A 20,737-nucleotide genomic window follows, 5' to 3' on the forward strand; every position below is an offset into this window, starting at 1 on the left:
TGACATAACATATAAACAATATAGGCCAAATAATAAATGCATATTCAAAAATTGCCTTACAATGGAAGGACCAGGAGACATCAAAATTGCAAAATGTGTCAGGTGATTACAGCGGCATGAGGTGTGGGTGTCATTGGAGTAAGTCAGCTCACAGCCCTCTGAAGACCAGCTGCCATTCATGGTGTCAAGTGAGTAGTTCCAAAATGCACACTGACTCCTATTCTCATCTGTGGTCTATAAAAGAGATATTTTACTGATGGAACAGAAAAAAAGGTATGCATGTGGTATTCATTTTGTTACACATAAAATACTATTTTGCATATCAGTAGCATTAAAGTTGTAACTAAAAATTAAAGCACAAAAATCAATTCCATTAAATGAATATTATGTATTATGGAAGAATTAATGTCTATGTCATAGCATTGTATGTTTGTAACTCCAACATGAAAGCTTGTAACTGTATCTCACAGTGATTCAATAAAATAAAATTTTTTAAAAAGTCTGTTATAGCAAAGCTATGCTACTTATTAATTCTGAGTCAGAAAATTGTATTAGTGGTTATCAAATCAGTTCATGTATTTCATTTACAACAGTGCATGACATATAATTAACATCTTATCATTGTTCCACAAATGCTTATTGAGTACATTGTAAGTATTAAAAATTGATCGTATTACTAAAAATCTAACACTGAACAAAAAAATTTTTGCATATTGACCTTACATTTTAGTGAGAAGATGAGAAATTATTAAATAAGAAAAAAATACTCCACGCGATGAGAAGGAAATTAATAGAAAGTGAACTTTATGCTAAAAAAATATGTGAAATAATGACAACATGTATAAAAAGTTGAAAAATTTTGTTAAGCTGAAATAAAATTAAATTAATTGAAATTATAAAATCAATTGAAACAATTTATGCTTTTATTTTAATTTGGAAACATTTTGGGGGAAAGATCAGACCACACCTGATGGTGCTCAGGGTTTATTCCTGGCTCTGTGCTGAGAGATCACTCCTGGTAGTGCTCAGAGGACCATAAGAGATTCTGTAAATAGAATTCTGGTCGGCTTTGTGCAAGGCAAGTATCCTAACCTCTTTACTATTAATGTACTACTACTTCATCTTCTTGAACCTATTGAACCTGTAATTTTAAACCAAAGAACTTGCATGTTATTTAGTTCGCATATTTGTCAGTTAATAACAACAAAAATAGCCACATCTTAGAATGTTTTACCATAACAACAAAATCTCTTCCAAAAATTACCTTTGTGTGACTTAATGTAAATATTATTTCTTCAAGTTCATACAAGGTGGGTGGGTTTGAGCTAATTGAAACCGAAATTATTGAAGAGATGACTCTTTCTTCCTCTTCAGAATTATCATAATTTTGAGGTTCCAGTAAGAAGTTGTCACATGATGAAAACAAGGGACCAATATTCTTATAATGTAAAAATGTAACTGCAACATTGCCTATCAAAAATACATTTTGATAGATTATTACTAAATGCAACTAGCTTCTTAAAATGAATATAACAATTGAATGATATATTTTTTGCCTGAAGAGAGTAAAAAAACTAGATGCTGAAATGTCGATTTGTTTTATAGATTTAGGCTACATCAAACTATATTAAGACATATTTCCTAACCCTGAGACTGGCCATGGTCTGAGGAATCTTCGCACAAACTATATTAGAAATAAAAATTTATTTTGAACTCTAAATAGACTTAATGCAAATACTATTTAAAAACAAATATATGAAGTCATCACTAAAAAATACGGTTTTGTATTATTCACTATGTAGATATATAGAGATTAAAACATAATCATCAAGAAACTTCATATATAAAAGAGTTGTGAGATGTCATTGATTTCAACTCCAGGTTTGTTTTCTATTTTATATTGAAGATGTAGAGCTATGCTGGTGCACTGCCTAGAGATGCAGCCATTTATCTATTCATCTTGACACTCCCCAAATGTAGTATATAAGAACAGAATTCTGTAATAGAAATGTAGCCAGTTTAGACTATCATATGACTGTTTTTTCTTTCTCTAAATGTTGTGCGTTGTCGCTATTAGTAAGTCTCAAATTATGCTATAGGTTACATAATTCTTATTAGGTTGACTTAATTCATATTAAGCTTGTAAAAAACTCAGTATCTAAATTTAGTTTTATGGTGAAGAATATTATAAATTACTAAAAAAAGTATTTAAAGAATTCTATTGCAAACAGTATTATTCAGTATTATTTCCATTAGACTCTCAGCATTGCCATTTATGGAAGTTGATATTAAGATTAGAAATACATAGATATTCACTATATCACTGTATCACTGTCATCCCATTGCTCATCAATTTGCTCGAGTGGGCACTAGTAATGTCTCCATTGTGAGACTTCTTGTTACTGTATTTGGCATATTGAATATGTCACGGGTAGTTTGCCAGGCTCTGCTGTGCGGGTGAGATAGTCTCAGTAGCTTGCTGGGCTCTCTGAGAGGGACGGAGGAATCAAACCCGGGTTGGCCGGGTGCAAGGCAAATGACCTACCTGCTGTGTTATCCCTCCAGTCCTGTATATATATATGTGTGTGTGTGTGTGTGTGTGTGTGTGTGTGTGTGTGTACATGTGTATTGTAGTTTTCTTTCTAAAAATTTTGGCTTCATATATACACATTTTTATAGAGAAAACTATAATATACATGTACACTCATACAATAAATTCATAATAAATACTTATTACAAATTACTGACTACAATATGAGTTTTCAAAGTCTTACCGTCTTGATTATCAGCAACTTTTCTCCTTGGAAATATCTTTATATAATCTCCATCCACATTCATATAGGGATGAACACGCTTCATGTGATATGAATCAAAAAAGAAAGCTTTGAGAGCTGTAACAATATCATTAAAATCATTAAATTAAGAAATAAATATAATGAATGTATCTAGCTGAAGAAAATTCCACCCAACCTTATTTCAATTCATAACAGGTAGAATGAATATATTCTGAATCTGCTTTCACATTGCAGTTTATACTTTAAAATATAATTTAACTTTTCAAATTTTTGAAAAATCACTATTGGTACACATGGTTCAATTTAATCTTTATTAAATTAATTCAAGCAACTAAGTATTTTTGTATGCATGGTAGTTGTAAACTATAATTATTAAAGCAAATGCAAGCAATTACAATTATAGTCTCTATTGAATTAAGTTCTTGAGTTATAATTTCCGCATCTGGTTTAGTATCATGTTTTCATGGTTCTAAGGGTTACACCTGTTAGTGCTTAGAACTCCCATCACCCCATTAACTGCTCCTGGCAGTTCTGTAGAGCCCATGAGGTATGGAGCTAAAACCCAGGGCTCCTACTTGCAAAATATGTGCTCAATCCCATTTAGTCATCTCTCTGTTCTGTATCTTTATCTTCTTTTGGTAGGGGCAAACCTGACTGCTCAGAAACTAATCCAGGCTCTGCACTCAGGCGTTACTCCCGGCCATGCTGGGGAAACCCTATGTGGTGCTGGGGATCAAGCCTGGGTTGCCACATACAAGGGTAAGTGCCCTATACACTGTATTATATCTCCAGCCCCATTTTCATCTTTTCCATAAAGAAACAATACAGAAATACAGGGCTCCAGTGTGAGTCACAATGCTTGCTAACTTATTGTGAAAAATAGTAAATCAGGATGAAATTCGAATTTTTGTATATTGCAAGTACCACACAGATAATCACCTTTCTGCTTTTAATTATTTTATTTTAAATTAAAAAAAAATTCTGAGAACAACTTTGTACTCACGATTAATTTGATACCAGAACTGGATAGTTTTCAATATAAGAATGCAAATTTACTACATTTATTCATTGAATTACAAAAGGCAAAATGATGTCTAAGGTAATTTAAATATGCTATATAGAGTAAAAATGTTTGTAACTATCCCCAGACAAGGTAGATTCTGGCAAATTATGAGAAGACTAGCTAAAAATGACAAGGTAGTAATGTAATGAACAGTTTATGTTCAGCACATAAATGAACATTTGGAAATATGTAAGAGGAGATGTTATGGAAACGGTGCTGATATATTCATCTTTTAAAATTCACCTATCACTCCTGTTACACATTACCATTCATCAATAGCCCATTTAAAATACTTTCCTCCTCTATCCAAAATGTGATGTCTTGTTTGTTTCACTATTGAAATTTATCTTTTTTTCTTACCAATATCACTTGAATTCGTATCAAATTGAGTGGTTTTTTTTAAGTTCTGAGATATCCTTAAAGTGACTTGTTCCACAGCATGCATCAGTTTTGTAAGATGGGTTCTTCTATGATCCTTAGGTAACTTATCCCAAACTGCAAATGTATCTTTCTGAACAAAATTATTCACAGTTTTTACAAACTCCTGTAGTTAAAACAAAAAAAAGAACACTGAAACATGTAGGACTCTTACAGTAATCATAAATGTAGAGAAAAAATTAAATCTTAGTTATAGTGACTTAAAGTACCTCATACTTACAGTAAGTGTTAAGTTAGAAAGGGTACCCGCAGCTGAGTTAGTGATGTTCATATATTCCAATAGTTGGGATGATTCAGCTAATATTTCTATATATGTAATCATATCCATTGGTGAAAGATCTTTCATAGAATTTCTGTAGACTTCATGTAGTAAAGACAAAGGTTCTTTTACATTTCTGATCTGAACAAAGAGAGTCCAGACAGGGGGAGAAAACAATTTAGCGTTCCAGTGGATTTTTTAAGATTAAAGTTTGTATGTTAAGGTAATCCTGCTTTTTTGTTTTGGCATATTTGTTCCATATGTAATTAGTTGTCAGACCAAACCACAATATTCAGCACTGAAATCAGGTATTTATAAAAGGTTAACAAATAACTTTAAAAGCATAGATGCCAGTTCTTAAAAGTTTATTTGAACTGTTATTTAAACTTACTTCTTAAAATAATAAATTATACTTAATATTTTCAATTAGGTTTTAATCATCCAGATAAATTCTTTTGCAATGTTATTAATGGGAAATTTGCTTTAGATGATTGGTACATGAAATGAACAGTTTCAATCACATGACAGTAATTTTTGGTATGTCCTATTTCATTTACTATTTAGAATATTCACTCTGAAATGCAAAATCAGATGCACTTAACTTTTTTTTTTTGAATGTGAGAATTGGCTTGGGATCAAAGGATGTTGATACACAAATACACAGACTTTTTATTAATATTAAATGATTTAACAGTATACCAATGAGTGTACCGAGAGTATTCCACCTGCACGGCAGAGTCTGGCAAGCTAGCCAAGGCGTATTAGATATGCCAAAAATAGTAACAACAAGTCTCACAATGGAGACACTACTGGTGCCTGATCTAGCAAATCCATGAACAAAATGATGACAGTGCTACAATGCTACCAATGAGTGAGATCTCAAGAGAAGATTATGTCTTCTTCAATAGTTTTTGGATTTTCAAATTATTCCCCTTGTCAACTCAAACATACTTATCAGAAAATACTTAGGTATCTGTACACAGTTTAAATTCTATATATAAATCTCGTTAGTCTTTTTAAAATATCTAACTGGAAGGATTTTAACTCAAACTGAAATGTCAACATTCAACATATTTGATTCAAGTACTTTACTTACTCTTGTTAAAGTTCTATGAATAGTTGCAGCGATGCAGGAATTATCTAGAAAGCAGTTTACTTTCACATTTTCTGTAGAAAATGAAAAGAGATTATGTACTAAATCTTAAATACAGATTACATAGTGAGCTTAAAACATTGTTACCACAGATTATTATGCAAATAGCAGATACTTTTCTCTCTTATTTGAATACTAAAAACATTCTTAATACATTTTATGAAAATTAACTTTTTATAATTTTGTATGTATCATTCTTAGGCAAAATAAATGCTTTTTCTAAAGTACAAAAAATTACAAAAGAAACACCACTTGTCACTACCCTAAGGAAAAGAATATGTTGACTACATAATATGTGGCATACATTTTTCATTATATTAAAATGTACACATTTTTATTTTATTTCACAAACAATAAATAAATATTGTCACATCTTTTGGAAAGTGGATTTTTTTATATTTGCACATTTTATAGCACAGTAGGTTGGGCATTTGCCTTGCACGAGACTGACCTGGGTTCAGTTCCTCCATCCCTCTCGGAGAGCCCGGCAAGCTACTCAGAGTATCCCGCCCACATGGCACAGCCTGGCAAGCTCCCTGTGCCATATTCGATATGCCAAAAACAGTAACAACAAGTCTCACTTGGAGACGTTATTGGTGCCTGCTCTAGCAAATCGATGAACAATGGGATGACAGTGCTACAGTGCTACATTTTATATGGGTAGCTCTGTATTAATACATAAAATTAAAAATAAAATAGGGGTCAGACAGTATAGGGTTCTTGCTTTGCACATGACTGACCTTGCTTGGATTCCCAGCACCACATATGGTCCCCAGAGTCCTGCCAGAAATGATCACTTGGTGAAGAGTCACTAGTAAGGCCTGAGCAGAGTAAAGCTGGACCAAAACCTACTTAAAAAGTCAAGAAAATAATTCACCTTGACAGTAAGTGCCATCACTAGGAGTGAACTGTGATTTTCCAGTGGATGAGTGATAACCTTCTTCACAGGAGCAGTGATACCCACCAACCTCATTTTCACACACTGCATGATCACCACAGGCATATGGTTCACTGCACTCATCAATATCTAGAAATATTTGAAAAAATATTTAGTTTTATTTAGTGCCCATATAGTTACTAACTTTCGGTAAAATTATTCTGTACAGTTAAAGACTACAAAAAAGATTATTATTTGAAGAATTACAGAGAAACTTAGTTGAATACGTATTTTTTAACCGATTTGGTCAATTCATTTTGCAATGTAATGTAAATGTCATTTATGGTCTGATCTTTTGAATTGTTTTCTAAGTAGCATGATTCATAATGGAGTCATTAAAGATTTTGATCATTGACCATGTACTATTAGTACTAACTTAGTAAAGACCCAATTTTTAAAATACATTTAAATTTTTTTGTTGTTTCCTAGTCCTAAACTATACTTAGATTAGCAATTATCTATTATAGCTCAGACAGGTAATTTGGAGTATAAAAAAGAGGGCCCAATTTTTCCCCCCCAAAATATTTTTCCAGTATATTACTTTACAATCTGCTACAAGATGTAGCAGAATGTGTTAGCCAACTCACTTAAATTTTGCTAAAGTTTATAAATTTTTTCAGATAATTTTTTCTATGATTCTTGATATGTATTTAGCCATAAGAAAATAACAAATGTGCAAATTAAGTCTCACATTATTAAGTAGCCATATATCAAAACCACAACAGAAACATTAGATTTTAACACATAATTTATATTCCTAATTTAAAAATATACATACTATGAAAAATATGCCTTGCAGTTATAAATACAATATTCATATTAAGTTAGAATCGGAAATAATTTCAAGAAATTCAAGAGTTGTGATGGTTATTTTAAAATAATATGACTGTTTTGTGGGTTTACTATGCATAGTTCTTATATTTAAATCAGAAATCTTACGTATACAATGTGATAATGTGATTTTTTTTTTTTTTACCATCCTAATAGACTGGCACAATGCTGTTTCTCATTATAAAGGGGCAGTAATTAAATTTCAACTTGTAATACCAGTATGAACTATTTATTTTTCAATGAAACTGATCTTACATTCTTCACTTAAAACATTCAATAAAAACCTGGGAAATAAAAAAACAATACTAGAACTGACAGTGCTATAATGGAATAAGTTATAGAGTTTTACCTAGGAAGTGTGGCTCTCATAATTGGTTATGAGCTAAATCAGTCATTTGAAACAGTACCCCCAAATGGGATAAAATTCTCTGCACAAAAATGAATGTCACTGTCATTTTGTAGAAAGATTCATACTAACTTTCTTACAAGGTCTAATTTGCTTGTTTTCCAATAAAGCCAATATGTATCCTACTAGGTATATATTAGACTCTATAGATGTCAAAATTTTTCTTTTGTTTTTTGGGTCAAACCCAGTGATGTTTCGAACTTACTCCTGGATCTTAGCTCAAGGGTCACTTCTGGGGTCATATCTGGGCCTGGGAGACCATATGTAGTGACAAGGATCAAACACTGGTCCAGCCACACTCAAGGCAAGTGCTCTACTTGCTGTACGATCATGGTACTGTCGCTCTGGCCTTGTTTTCTTTTCAAAATCAGGTCTTATTAATTTACAGTTGTCATGCAATACTTCAAAATTTCAGAAGATTCATAGCTCTAGAAATGTATCAGACTGAAAAATATGGAATGCTTCACTTATCTGCATATTAGACAGAAACCATGTTAATTTTCTCTACATCTTCCCAATTTTAGTGTACATGTGGCAGGGGAGCACTTCCTTTTGGGGTTGGTTTGGTTTTAAGGACACGACTGTTGGTGCTCAGATCTTACTCCTGGTTCCTGGCAGTGCTTGGAGGATCTTTTGAGATAGATAGGTGCCTGAGATAGAACTCAGGTTGGCAGAGTGCAAAACAAGTATCTTGCCTGCTGTACTGTCTCTCTGGTCCCAAAGCAGCACCTCTTGACCTGCATTAGTGTGTCTTTGCTCAGGGTAAATTCTTAGTTCTACTATTCTTCTCACATTAGTCCATGGAGGGAATTCCTCACCTCTCAATCAGCTAACTAGTGTCCAGACTTTTCTCTGAATATCTTAATAAAAACAACAACAATAGCAGGAAAAATAACATAATTCCATTTGTACCCTTATAAGTCTGGGCTAGTTTTCTGTACCACATTAAATAAACTCTGATCTTCTGGTTTTATCCTTCAAAATCTTTTTCTGACTGAATTCTTTATAATCCAGTGAAAATAATTTTCATGACTCTAAATCTGCTCACAGAAGATTTCTTGTATCTAAAACTCCCAGCCTTTATTTCATTTCTTACTCTCATATTTACTCTGATGGATCTATCACATTTTCCAGAAGGCAATGGAGAAGGTTATCCATGATTTCTACTCGGATCTCTTTTAATAACCATGTCTACCTGCCCACATACCAAATTCCGCAGGATGGCTATATCATTCCCAGCATTCTCCTTCCAAAATCTGACCCTCCATTTCGTCTGTAAAGATGTGTACAGCACCCAGTCCAGACAAGGTCAGACCGAACACCTGAAGAATCTGCCGCCAGTACTCATCAATACACCAGCTTGGCTCTTCACATGCTACCTGTCTGAATGCAAGGTTCTATCCCAATGGAAAATCAGCACGGCTGTTTTGTTGTTTTGTTGTACAAGAAAGGAGACATCCATGACATCAGCAACTATCACCTGATCTACCTGTTGTTCATTGTCTACAAAAATATTCACTCGAGTCATCCTGAATAGGATTGGCAGACCACTACATGAAGGACAACCATGTGAGCAACCTGGGTTCCAAAAAGGATTCAGCACAATCGACCATATCCACATGGTAACAAAGCTCATTGAGGTTTCGCAAGAGTTCAAGATGCCACTGTCTAACGTTCATCGATTTAAAGAAGGCCTTTGATTTTGTTGGGACTGAAGGGGTCATCGAAGCTCCTCTGTGATCTCTATTACAGATTTACCACCAGGATCTCACCATTCTACAAGGAAGTGATCATTGATGTAAAGGAGAGAAGTTCGGCAAGACAATACCATTTCACCAAAACTCTTCAGTGACACCCTCGAGAACATCATGCAATGAATGAAATGAGAAGGAATGGGAGTGAAGATAGACAGTAGGCAACTACACCGCCTCCACTTCACTGATGACATCATTTTAATAACACCAAACATTAGTCAAGCGGCACAAATGCTGGCAGACTTTGACTGCAAATGTGGAAAGGTCGTATTGCAGCTGAATCTCATGAAGACAATGTTCATGAGAAACGAACTAGTTCCTGACATTCCATTTGCTCTCAATGGAATGCACATCTCCGAATGCAGCAGTTATGTATACCTGGGTCGAGAATGCAACATCACAGACAACTTGGTGCAGGAGGAAGAGAGCAGCATGGAATGCCTTCAAGAGCATCAAAGAAGTTGTTAAGAGGATGAAGAACCTCTGACTCCAGGCACATCTTTTCAGTTCCACCATTCTTCCTACACTAATATACACCTCATAGACCTGGGCCCAATGAAAACAGGATGAGAACGCTATTCGGGTATCCCAAAAAGGAATCAAAAGAGCTATGCTTGGAATATCACGCTTTCACTCAAGTGAAAGAAGGAATCCGGACCTCCAACCTCTGTCAACGATTGATGATCAGGGACACTGTCTCGTTTGCCAAAGCGTCAAAAATCAGATGGGTCAGACACGTAATGTGATTTGGAGATGATGGCTAGACTGGAGCTGTTACCGACTGCATTCCACAGGACGTCAAAAGAATGTCTGGCCATCCACCTACAAGATGGTTAGACTTCTTCTTCATCAAGACTCTGAACAAACAGTTTTATGTTCTTCTCATTCCTGGAGTGAGCAGACACCATTGGGCTACACTAGCATGTGACAGGGATGAATGGAGACGTTAATGGTGCCCTCTTGAGTAAATCGATGAGCAATGGGACGACAGGTAATAGAGGTGACACTCTCGTATTTCACAGTTATGTGACTTTGGATAACGCTTAAAAATAACTTAACAAAAATAGTTCTTTTTCATAACACATGAAGTATGCTTTAATCAGAGTATAAACATGAAAGAGTTTGTGGTTTCTACTAATTAGGTCTTAGAAAGTCATGTTACTGTTGGATGCTTTTACTTCCTTGTTTTTGAAATGCTAGTCTATAACTTGACTACCTAGAAAACAAGCATCTGAAATTTTGTTAACTGTGACTTCAAGCAGAATAAAAATATGTTGATGCTTAATATTACACAAAGTCTTCTGTAGAAAATTACAAATTACTTTATCTGTGGAAAAAAGTATTTGAATATAGACTAGAGGTAAATAATTTTCTGTATGTTACTTCTTGCCCTGAGTTGGAGGGGTTTTTTGCAATTATTTGTGGAATTTCTTAATGACTATAATTACTGGCCATGTCAAATTTAAACATCAGCTAAAATTTCAAATCAGGGACAACAGACTAATATCAACAGATACACTAATGTAGTAAGGGAATAAAATTTTGATCCTCTGTTCAAAGTCCTTGAAGATGAAGATAGTACATAATAAAATTGTTGTGTAACTAAAAAAAAATAAATGGATTCTCTGCTTTTCAGAAAGCTTACTTCTTAAGGACAACAAATTGGTGAGAAATAACAATTTCCCAGAAAATGAGGGGTTTTTTTTTTGTAGAATAATACATCATAGAAAACAGATAAAACTAAAGAACTCAGTAGTGGGTACAGTGTTTTTATAGTAATTTGATTCACTGATTACTTAAAAGAATTAAGAAAGGATTAGCAAAAACATTAGGCAATTTCTAATATCTGAATAATAAATGAGTACAGGGAGAAGGAATCTTAAATTATAAATATGTTATATCCCTATAAAAATGTTGGTATTCAATCATACTTGTGTGTGTGTTTTGTCTGTATCTGTGATTCAGTTTTTCTAACAGAGGCATTTTCTAGTTTCAAAGTATAAGAACAGACAGAGAAATATGACCCTTTGTGAATTGAGATGTATTAAAAGCAAACATAATCAGATGAAAAGAGAGATGTCCTCTGGAGACAAGAGGGAATAGAGAGCATGGCTGAAATTGTTGTAAGTTCCAGTGATTAAGATGTCAGAAGTCGGATTTCTTTACTGACTAGAGAACATTTCTGCTGAAAATTACACAATTGCATAATTAGCATTTACAACTAAAGGTAACACACACATATTACATAATATTTCTAAGATCAGCTTGAGTAGAACCAACATAGGAACTGAGTCTTCTGAAAGGAATGTCAGATAGATCCCTAGTTCTTAAGAATGTTGGTAACACTGCAGTCTAATAAAAACTTAAGCTTCAAAAACTAATGATAAAATTGCCAATCTAGGACCTGGGTGATAGTTCAAAGGAAGCCCCAATGCCAGTTCTGTTTTCAATACTGTATGCCCTCCTTCATTCAGAATCTCCTGACATGGCCATGGTGGCAACTGTAGCTCCAGGCAGGAGACACCAACTCACCAATAAGAGCATCAGTCAAGCCCACTGTGCATTGCTGGGAGGGGGCCAGGCCCACTCTTTGCTGAGAAACCCTGTAACAATCACTAGGAAACAGTCATCCCGTTGCTCATCGATTTGTTCAAGCGGGCACCAGTAATGTCTCTCATTAAAAGACTTATTGTTACTGTTTTTGGCATATCCAATACGCATGGGTAGCTTGCCAGGCTCTGCCGTGCGGGCTTGATACTCTCGGTAGCTTGCTGAGCTCTCTGAGAGGGGCGGAGGAATCGAACTCAGGTTGACTGCGTATAAGGCGAACGCCCAACCGCTGTGCTATCGCTATTCTTCATAACTTTTCTGCCTTTGCCAAGTTGGATCCACTAAATTTTTCTGATTAAGATCAGAGTGTGAGATACAAATGGCCAAGCCATTTATGTGTCCCATGAAAACAGTAATGACTTCTAGACATCAGACTGGTTTCACTCCTCCCTTTATCAAAAATATGTATATCTAGAATAACTCTTCACTTCTCTTGACCATAAAATGAGACAAAAATCGTACTCGTTTACAAAACACAATAAATACTATTTACCTAAATACACAAGTCAGGTGAATTTTTTTTATATTGATTTTTATTGCAAAATTTTCTTCTAAAAATGCCTCTAACATATGTTCTAAAAATAAAGTTACCAGGCTTCTTCTTAGCTTACTGATGATTAGAAGCTAACTAGGGATGTGATCAAAATACTTACTGTGACACAAATTAGCCTGAATCTCTCTCTTTTGGGGATAGGGACAAGGTAAGGGGACTTTGAGCTACATCTGGTAGTGCTCAGGCTTCTGTCTCTAAGCTCAGGGATCACTCCTTGGTAGTACCCAAGGGAACAAATGGAGTGCCTTTGATTAAGTGAGGGTTGGCTGCATGCAAGGCAATTTCCTCACCTCCTGTGCCCTCTCTCTGGAACCTTATATTTCTCTTTAACTTATGTGTGTAACGAACAAGCAGGACATTGTATCTTCCTATAATTTCCATAAATTCGCAAATTTTAGTCTCTAATTCACTCATATCCAGATCTGAGTGAAATTTGAAGGCTTCAATTAATCTATTACATTTGTAGATAATTACCAATCCCAATTAATTATACTAGCTACCAATCCCAATTAATTGTACACTAAATTATACAATTTTTAGAAACAGTGATGATTATTTATAAACTTAAAAATCTTTGCCTCTAGAGAAATTGTTTTCCAAAATAGTTCATCTTTCCAAGTTTTTAAAATGCATTTTTTTCCCTTCAAACTATAAGTAAAATTCTATAGACTCCATTTAACAATATACAGCACCAAATTGCAATGGAAGGGAAAAGTGTTTGGTAGTCTTTTCAATTACAGGTTAATTCTTCACTTAGGGATTAAATTAAAATTTGTCCCCTAAGAGGACATGTTAGTGCATCAGAGGTGATTTTCTAAATAGTGTCTAGAGAAGCATGTAGGCACAAAAGCGTGACCAACTTTCAGCAAATAGCAATAAAAGCACTGGGACAATTCTTTCAAAAGTAATGTCGATCTAAACATTTTTTCTAAGAAAAATGTAGAATATATTTCAAAGACCATTTTTAAAAATCATGAACACTATGGGACATAAATGACAATTTACTTGAATCATATACTATTTTAAAGTATTTTATTCCATTCTTTACAACCAGGCTAGATCTCATTGCTTCACGAAAACTTTTTGTCAGCTGTTTTATTTTATTCAAAAAAAAAATTTTTTTTTTTGCTTTTTTGGGTCACACCTGGCAATGCACAGGGGTTACTCCTGGCTCTGCATTCAGGAATTACTCCTGGAAGTGCTCAGGGGACCATATGGGATGCTGGGAATCGAACCCGGGTCGTCCACGTGCAAGGCAAACGCCCTACCCACTGTGCTATCGCTCCAGCTCCCTATTCAAAAAATTTAACTTCTCCTTTTCTTATATCCTTGGTGCAACATAGAAAAAAAATTAAAGGAATTAATAAAGTTATAAAAATATTTAGCAACTAAAGTCATAACAAACAAGGTTTGGTTCAAATTGTAGGTAATATGTCATGAGAAAGTGATAAAAATTTGAAGTTACATTGTTGGCTTACCTATGCAGATGGTCCCATCATTTGTGATAAACCTGTCTTGGTTACTGCTGGATTTATAACCAGGTGCACACATGCAATAGTAACTTCCCTCTGTGTTGGTACAGTTAGCATTTTCACCACATGACTGGGTTAAATTTCCACACTCATTATCATCTGTGGATAGACAAATTTAAAAAAATTATATTTATATAATTAAGATAAAATACTGAGCTCTTTCCTAAGCATTTGGGAGTTTAAAATATAAAATAATCCAGGGTAATATGCATTTCTGAAATGGTTAGTACTAAAGAATGCTCAATCCACACTTGTTTTATCTTTATAAGTCAGTTATTTTCTTTTCAGTAAAAGAGTAAATAGAATTTCTTCACAAATATGAAATATAATTCTTAAATCTAGATTGGAATATTTTCCAGAAATTATATATGATTTAATTATAATAATATCAAATAATATATTCACTATTTAATTTTAATACTCTTATAAACCAAAGCTTGTCATAAATTAAAAATAAAAATAAAAAATCAGAGATGACTATTTAATCATGTTATTTTGTTATTTTTTTAGGAAAATTTTGCAACACTATATCTGCTTTTATTTATATATTAAGACACTTATTTGTTACTATGTGATTTATGTTATCCTATAAAAATATACATAAAATATAAAAGAAATATTGACACATATGCTTCTCACTTTATATCTCCTATAACAAAATTCTGATAGTTCACAAATTCTCTTGTAAAAATCAGAAAATAAAACATTATCTGCCATAAAAAGAATCGAAAATAAATGCTTCTGAATCATAGTGCTAATCATTATGTTTTTTTACTTTGGGGCCACACCTGAAAGTGCTTCTTGCTTAGTCCTGCTCTGAAATCAGGGATCACTGCAAGCATGTCTCAGGGGACCATTTGTGTGCAAAGCAAACATCTTGCCCTCTGTACCATCTCTCCAGCCTCTTTACTGGACTATTTAGGGGGAGAAGATGATTCGAGGATCTTGACTCCAGAATCCTAGTCTCCAAAACATCGACAAAATAAGGTTATTTTGAGTCCCTAAATTTGTGATAGTTTATTACAGCAGAGTTGGGGAACAAGTAAACCACTGAGGAATCTAGAATAAGTAACAATGAAACTGAGTGAATACTGGGCAACCATACATGATAAAAGATTAAAAAAATTTGCTTAAAGGGGAGTCAGACTACTTGGAGAACAGAGAAATAATCTTTGAGTAGTTGTAAAAAATATGTCAATAGTGAAACATGCCTTGACTATTTTTTCTAATTTTTTAAAAAAGCATCTTTGTTTAATAATAAACTTTTCTTTAGTATAAAAAGACATTTACACAATATTTTAATATTTATATAACATTTAATTATATAACAAACTTATTTCTATATAGTAATAACTAAGAGCTGATATTTTTTCAAATATTTTATATTAATTCATATAATCCTTATATAATATTCAGGAAGTAGGTATCATTGTTACCTTTTTATTTTTTTGGAGTGGTCACACTCACTAGTGCTCGGGGGATTATTCCTTGATAAGGATAACTCTTATTGGACTTGGGAGACTATGTATGGGGTTTTGGGGATGAAATCCTATTTTGTTGCATTCAAGGAAACACCCTGCTCACTGTGCTAACACTCCAGCCCCTCACTGTCATCAATTTTTAAACTTTTAAAAATATACTTAAGAACAGTGATTTACAGTTATTGATAATTGCATCTCCACTGTGAGACTTGTTGTTACTATTTTTGGCATATCGAATACGTCACGGGTAGCTTGTCAGGCTATGCCATGCGAGTGGGATACATTCAGTAGCTTCCCAGGCTCTCCGAGAGGGATGGAGGAATTGAACCCGGGTCAGCCACGTACAAGGCAAACACCCTACTCACAACAAGTCTCACAATAGAGACATAACTGGTGCCTGCTTGAGCAAATTGATGAACAAGGCGACGACAGTGCTACAGTGCTATTGATAATTACATTTTAGGCTTCTAATATTCTGACACCAATCCCACTACCAGCGTCAACTTCCCTCCAATTGTTTCCGTGTTCCCTCCTGCCCTTTCTTTGTTACCCTCAACTCCATGACAGGCACATTTTAGGATTCGGTGGGGTTGTCGTTCAGATCTCATGTTTTGGGTGTCGTTGAGTCTACAGCTTTGCATATACAGCGATACTGCACTCCCATATTACCTATATACTTGAGGCCCCTGACCCTGTTGTCTTTTAACTGATATGAAAAAGAAATGTTAAAAGTCTTAGAAAAGAAGACTCATTTGCCAAGTTCATAGTTTACTTAGTTGCAAGACCAGATATTTGGTTCTAAAATCTGTTCTCTTAACTATTTCATCCTGGGACCTCTTTGAGTATCATTTTAAAAAAAATACAAGAAGGTATCCAATGAGTAAAGGGTTTTTAAAAATAATAAAAAAGGTAAAAGATATTGGGCGACTGAATTCAGAAGAAATTTGGAATCTATTTCAATTTAAATTTTGATTTTGTTTATATATATTTAAATATTAAGGCTCTACATATTGATGGTTTCAAAGCTGCAAATAGGTCAACTGCCACTAATACATCTGCACACACAATGGGTTAATGCAATAAAAATATTATTTACTGCTTGATTCAGAGAAAAGGGTTCATATTCAGGTCAATGTGCAGTTTCTTCAACCTCAGTTCAAGGACTCAGACCTCTTTTATCTAATGGCTTCACCACCCTATGGGGGTTCCAAGCAATCTGGAAATTGGAGTCAAATAGAGTGTGAACAAGTGATGAGCCATGACTATAAAGGCACCCATCACATTCTATTCACCAGAATTCACTTATAGGGACATGCCTAACTAAAAGGAAGGTTTGTGGCTATAGGCTAGTTGTGTGCCAAGTAAAGTAAATAGAGATCTAAATAGTTATAGATTTGACTCATTAATAAATATAATGAATATTGTAAAACAAAAAAGTCATTTATTTTATTTGTGGTTACAAAAGAGTTACCAAACATAAGAAGATTATTTTACAGAAAACCAACATAAATTAATTTCTCTAAATCAAAAGAGAGCATGTTTTGAAATTATAGTTTTCATAATTGATAAATATCATTGAAGTTAGAAACATTCATTTCATTAATAGTTTGAATGTTTAACCATTTATCTTTCCATGTTTTAATTCGTTTAATACTTTGCTATTGTACTTCGTAGAGGGACTAAAGGACCACGATTTTGCCTTTCCTTCCAGATAAAGCATCTCCCTAGGAGGCTGGATCTGACAACAAAAAAGAGCAATGTCGTATGTGTGTAAAGTTTATTGGAGTGAAGAGGTACAAAAAGACTAAATTGGTGTTTGAAAGATTGCATTTTCCTAAATTACACTTTAACGCAATTCTTTGGGTATCATTTGATATAATCTGGAAAGATAGAGATTGACATCTGAGAAGGAAATATGTAATTGATGCTTTATACTTCCCATCTGACTATAGTGTAGTTTCCTATCTTATAGTTTTCATGGAGCTTCCCTTAAGACATTATTGATATGGTTGTCTGATATGATTGCTACCACTCATTAAAGGCGCCCAAAATGAACCAGATACAATACTAAGCGTATCCTATGCATCTCCCACTTGCAGTTTTAGTTATCATATAAGCCCTATGAGGCCGATATTATTCCCACTTTGTAAATAATAAAACTGAAATATAAATTGTTGGCATGACTGTGCCTAAAGACACACAACTAATTAGTTACAAAGACTGATTCAAGACTAACATGGTGGAATAACAAAGTAATATTATTTTACTTAAATATTACATTACAAAAAGAGTCACAATAGCAATTGCTATCATTTATTATTATGTGCTGGTTATTGTGATGGGAAGATTACAATAAAATTGAAAACACACTGTGACTACCTCAAACTTTGTCAGAAGACTTAAATAAAGAGTACAGACAATGTCTTAAACATATAAAAGTATTATCTGTTCAATTTTTTTGCTATTCTTTTTTAAATTTTGTTTTTGGGCCACATATAGCATTGCTCAGGTTTTTCTAAAATTTTATTTTATTATTTTTTATTGAATCACTGTGAGATACTCTTATAAGGCTTTCATGATTGAAAGGGTTTCAGTCATACAATGTTCCAACACCCATCCCTCCACCAGTGTATATTTCCTAATTTCCCACCCTCAATATCCCCCCTCCTGCCATCCCCTCCCTGAACTCTAATTCAGCCTGCCTCTGTGGCAGGCACTTCTCTCTCTGTCTCTCTACCTCTCTGTCTCTGTCTCTGTCTCTGTCTCTCTCTCTCTGTTTCTCACACACACACACACACACACACACAAACACACACACACACTCACACACGTTTTGGGCATTATGATTTGCAAGACAGATACTGAGAGGCCATTATATTTGGTCCTTTACCACTTTCAGCATTTCAGCACACATCTTCATATCTCCACTCCACAATGGTCATTTCTAGTCATCATTGTCATAATAGTCCCTTCTCTATCCCAACTCCCTCTCCTGCAGCCCCTGAGGCAGCTTCCAACTATGGATCAATTCTCCTGGCTCTTGTTTATACAGTTTTTGGGTGTCAGGGTTTACTCTCGCTTCCACACTCAGGGATTACCCCTGAAAAGGCTCTGGAACCATATGAAGTACTTGGGACAAAACCTGAGTTAGGCAAGCACCTTACTCACTTCACTGTCTCTCTGGCCTACTAATGGTCTTTTTTGAGTGAATCAGAAAATCAGAGCCTCAAGAGAAGAGGTCCGGGAGTTGATGAGATAGTATCATTGTATCACTGTCACCCGTTGCTCATCGATTTGTTCGAACAGGCACCAGTAACATCTCCATTGTGAGACTTGTTACTGTTTTTGGCATATCGAATATGCCACGGTAGCTTGCCAGGCTTTGCCGTGTGCAAGGCAAACACCCTAGATGCTAGGCTGCTTGTCTTTCATGTAGCTAATATTGGTTTGATCCCTGAAACCACATTTGGTCCCCTGAGTACCATCAGGAGTGACCTCTGAGCATAGAGCCAGGAGTAAGTACATCTTAAGAACTTACTGATCAGGGCCCAAAAAGGACTTTGCTCCACCAGGGATGTGGGGGAGAGGAAAAACTGTGAGCTACTGTATCTTCAGAGATGAAACAACTTGGTAATTTATTTTGATAATTTGGAGACTGGGAAGAACAAAAATTGAGTTAGGTCTTTGGTAACCTAGTTTGAATCCACTGGGTACTGATCAATAGATATTTAGTGAGGCTTGTGATACTGGAAAATAAACATTTCACATAAAATATTTAAAGTTCCAAACATCTGAAAGTACTATTTAAAATACATTGTTCAGGCTTAGAATTTGACAAGTATTTGTCATCCTTATGTTAAATACAGGTTGAGAAGTTGAAAATTGCCAAAAAATGTGATAGAATATGATAAGTTGTGAGAGACCTTATAGAAAATGTTAGAGAAAATACTTTATTAGCAGAAACAATTATAAATTTACTTTGCACACAAACATAAATTACATAATTTAATTAACTACATATATACTCAGAAGGTAAATATATATGTTCATGAATATGTACAAAAGAAATTAAAATTGTTTATTAAAATTTACAGAAAACAGCACACAAGATGATCATAAACTTCAAAATAAAGCTAAAGAAAAACATTTCACACACACTGACTTAATTCAATCATTCAGTTACTCAAATATTTATGGAGTTCACCGTTCCCAAATGTGAATTTGTCTATTCTGGGAAATAAGTAAAAATTAATCAAAAAGTTAGGATCTGTGCCTTGCTATCAGAATTCATATTCTAAAGCAAGTTAACACAGGAGCATATAATCAAGTTCATATTAAAAAAAGTTTCAATATTTATCTTAAAATTTGACTCTCTTCACAGCATACTGGGAAAAGTTTATATTAACTTTAAAGTAAATTGAGCCCTCAGATAGGTTATTGGTATTAGAAAGAATGATGAATATGGTATCCCTGTGGTCCACAGCTACAGAAATGATATGCAAAAATAAGAGAAAAGGGACTCACTAGATCTAAGATATTGGTCAAAGTCCAAGTATATAAGTTACTTTATGTCACCTGATTACTATCCTAAAAATAACATATTAACTTTTTATTAGACTACAGGAGATTTTTTTACTAGTTGGAAACATAATTATATGTAGAATAGACAAAGATTAAAAATTTTGGTGTCTCTTTCTGTTGAGCATTTGGATACTCTACTTAAATTTCCTTATTAAGAATTTGAAAGCATAAAAATATTTCCTATTTATCTCCCAATTTTCTGAACTGCATATACAATGTGGCAAATTCCCTACTGGATGGATTCAAATTTTATTCCAGAAAATGTTTTCATCTGAAATTAACCTTCCATCAAAACAGTAGAAATAGGCAAGAAATTATTTTCATAAAGTAATATATAAATATGA

The 20,737-nt window shown here is 34.1% G+C and overlaps 1 protein-coding gene across 1 annotated transcript in view; it reads right to left on the bottom strand.

The window, feature by feature from the left end:
- ADGRL4 (adhesion G protein-coupled receptor L4) overlaps positions 1–20,737 on the bottom strand; it is an 85,747-nt gene that overhangs the window by 22,571 nt on the left and 42,439 nt on the right. The window contains exons 3-10 of the mRNA XM_055139503.1: positions 14,278–14,430; positions 6,586–6,735; positions 5,652–5,722; positions 4,517–4,696; positions 4,219–4,402; positions 2,775–2,891; positions 1,265–1,470; positions 61–234 (exon numbers count right to left, since the gene is read on the bottom strand). Of these exons, the coding sequence (XP_054995478.1) occupies positions 61–234; positions 1,265–1,470; positions 2,775–2,891; positions 4,219–4,402; positions 4,517–4,696; positions 5,652–5,722; positions 6,586–6,735; positions 14,278–14,430 (1,235 nt within the window). The remainder of the gene's footprint in view (positions 1–60; positions 235–1,264; positions 1,471–2,774; positions 2,892–4,218; positions 4,403–4,516; positions 4,697–5,651; positions 5,723–6,585; positions 6,736–14,277; positions 14,431–20,737) is intronic.

Source organism: Sorex araneus, chromosome 5, assembly GCF_027595985.1.
Source record: "Sorex araneus isolate mSorAra2 chromosome 5, mSorAra2.pri, whole genome shotgun sequence".
In the NCBI taxonomy this organism is placed as follows: domain Eukaryota; kingdom Metazoa; phylum Chordata; class Mammalia; order Eulipotyphla; family Soricidae; genus Sorex; species Sorex araneus.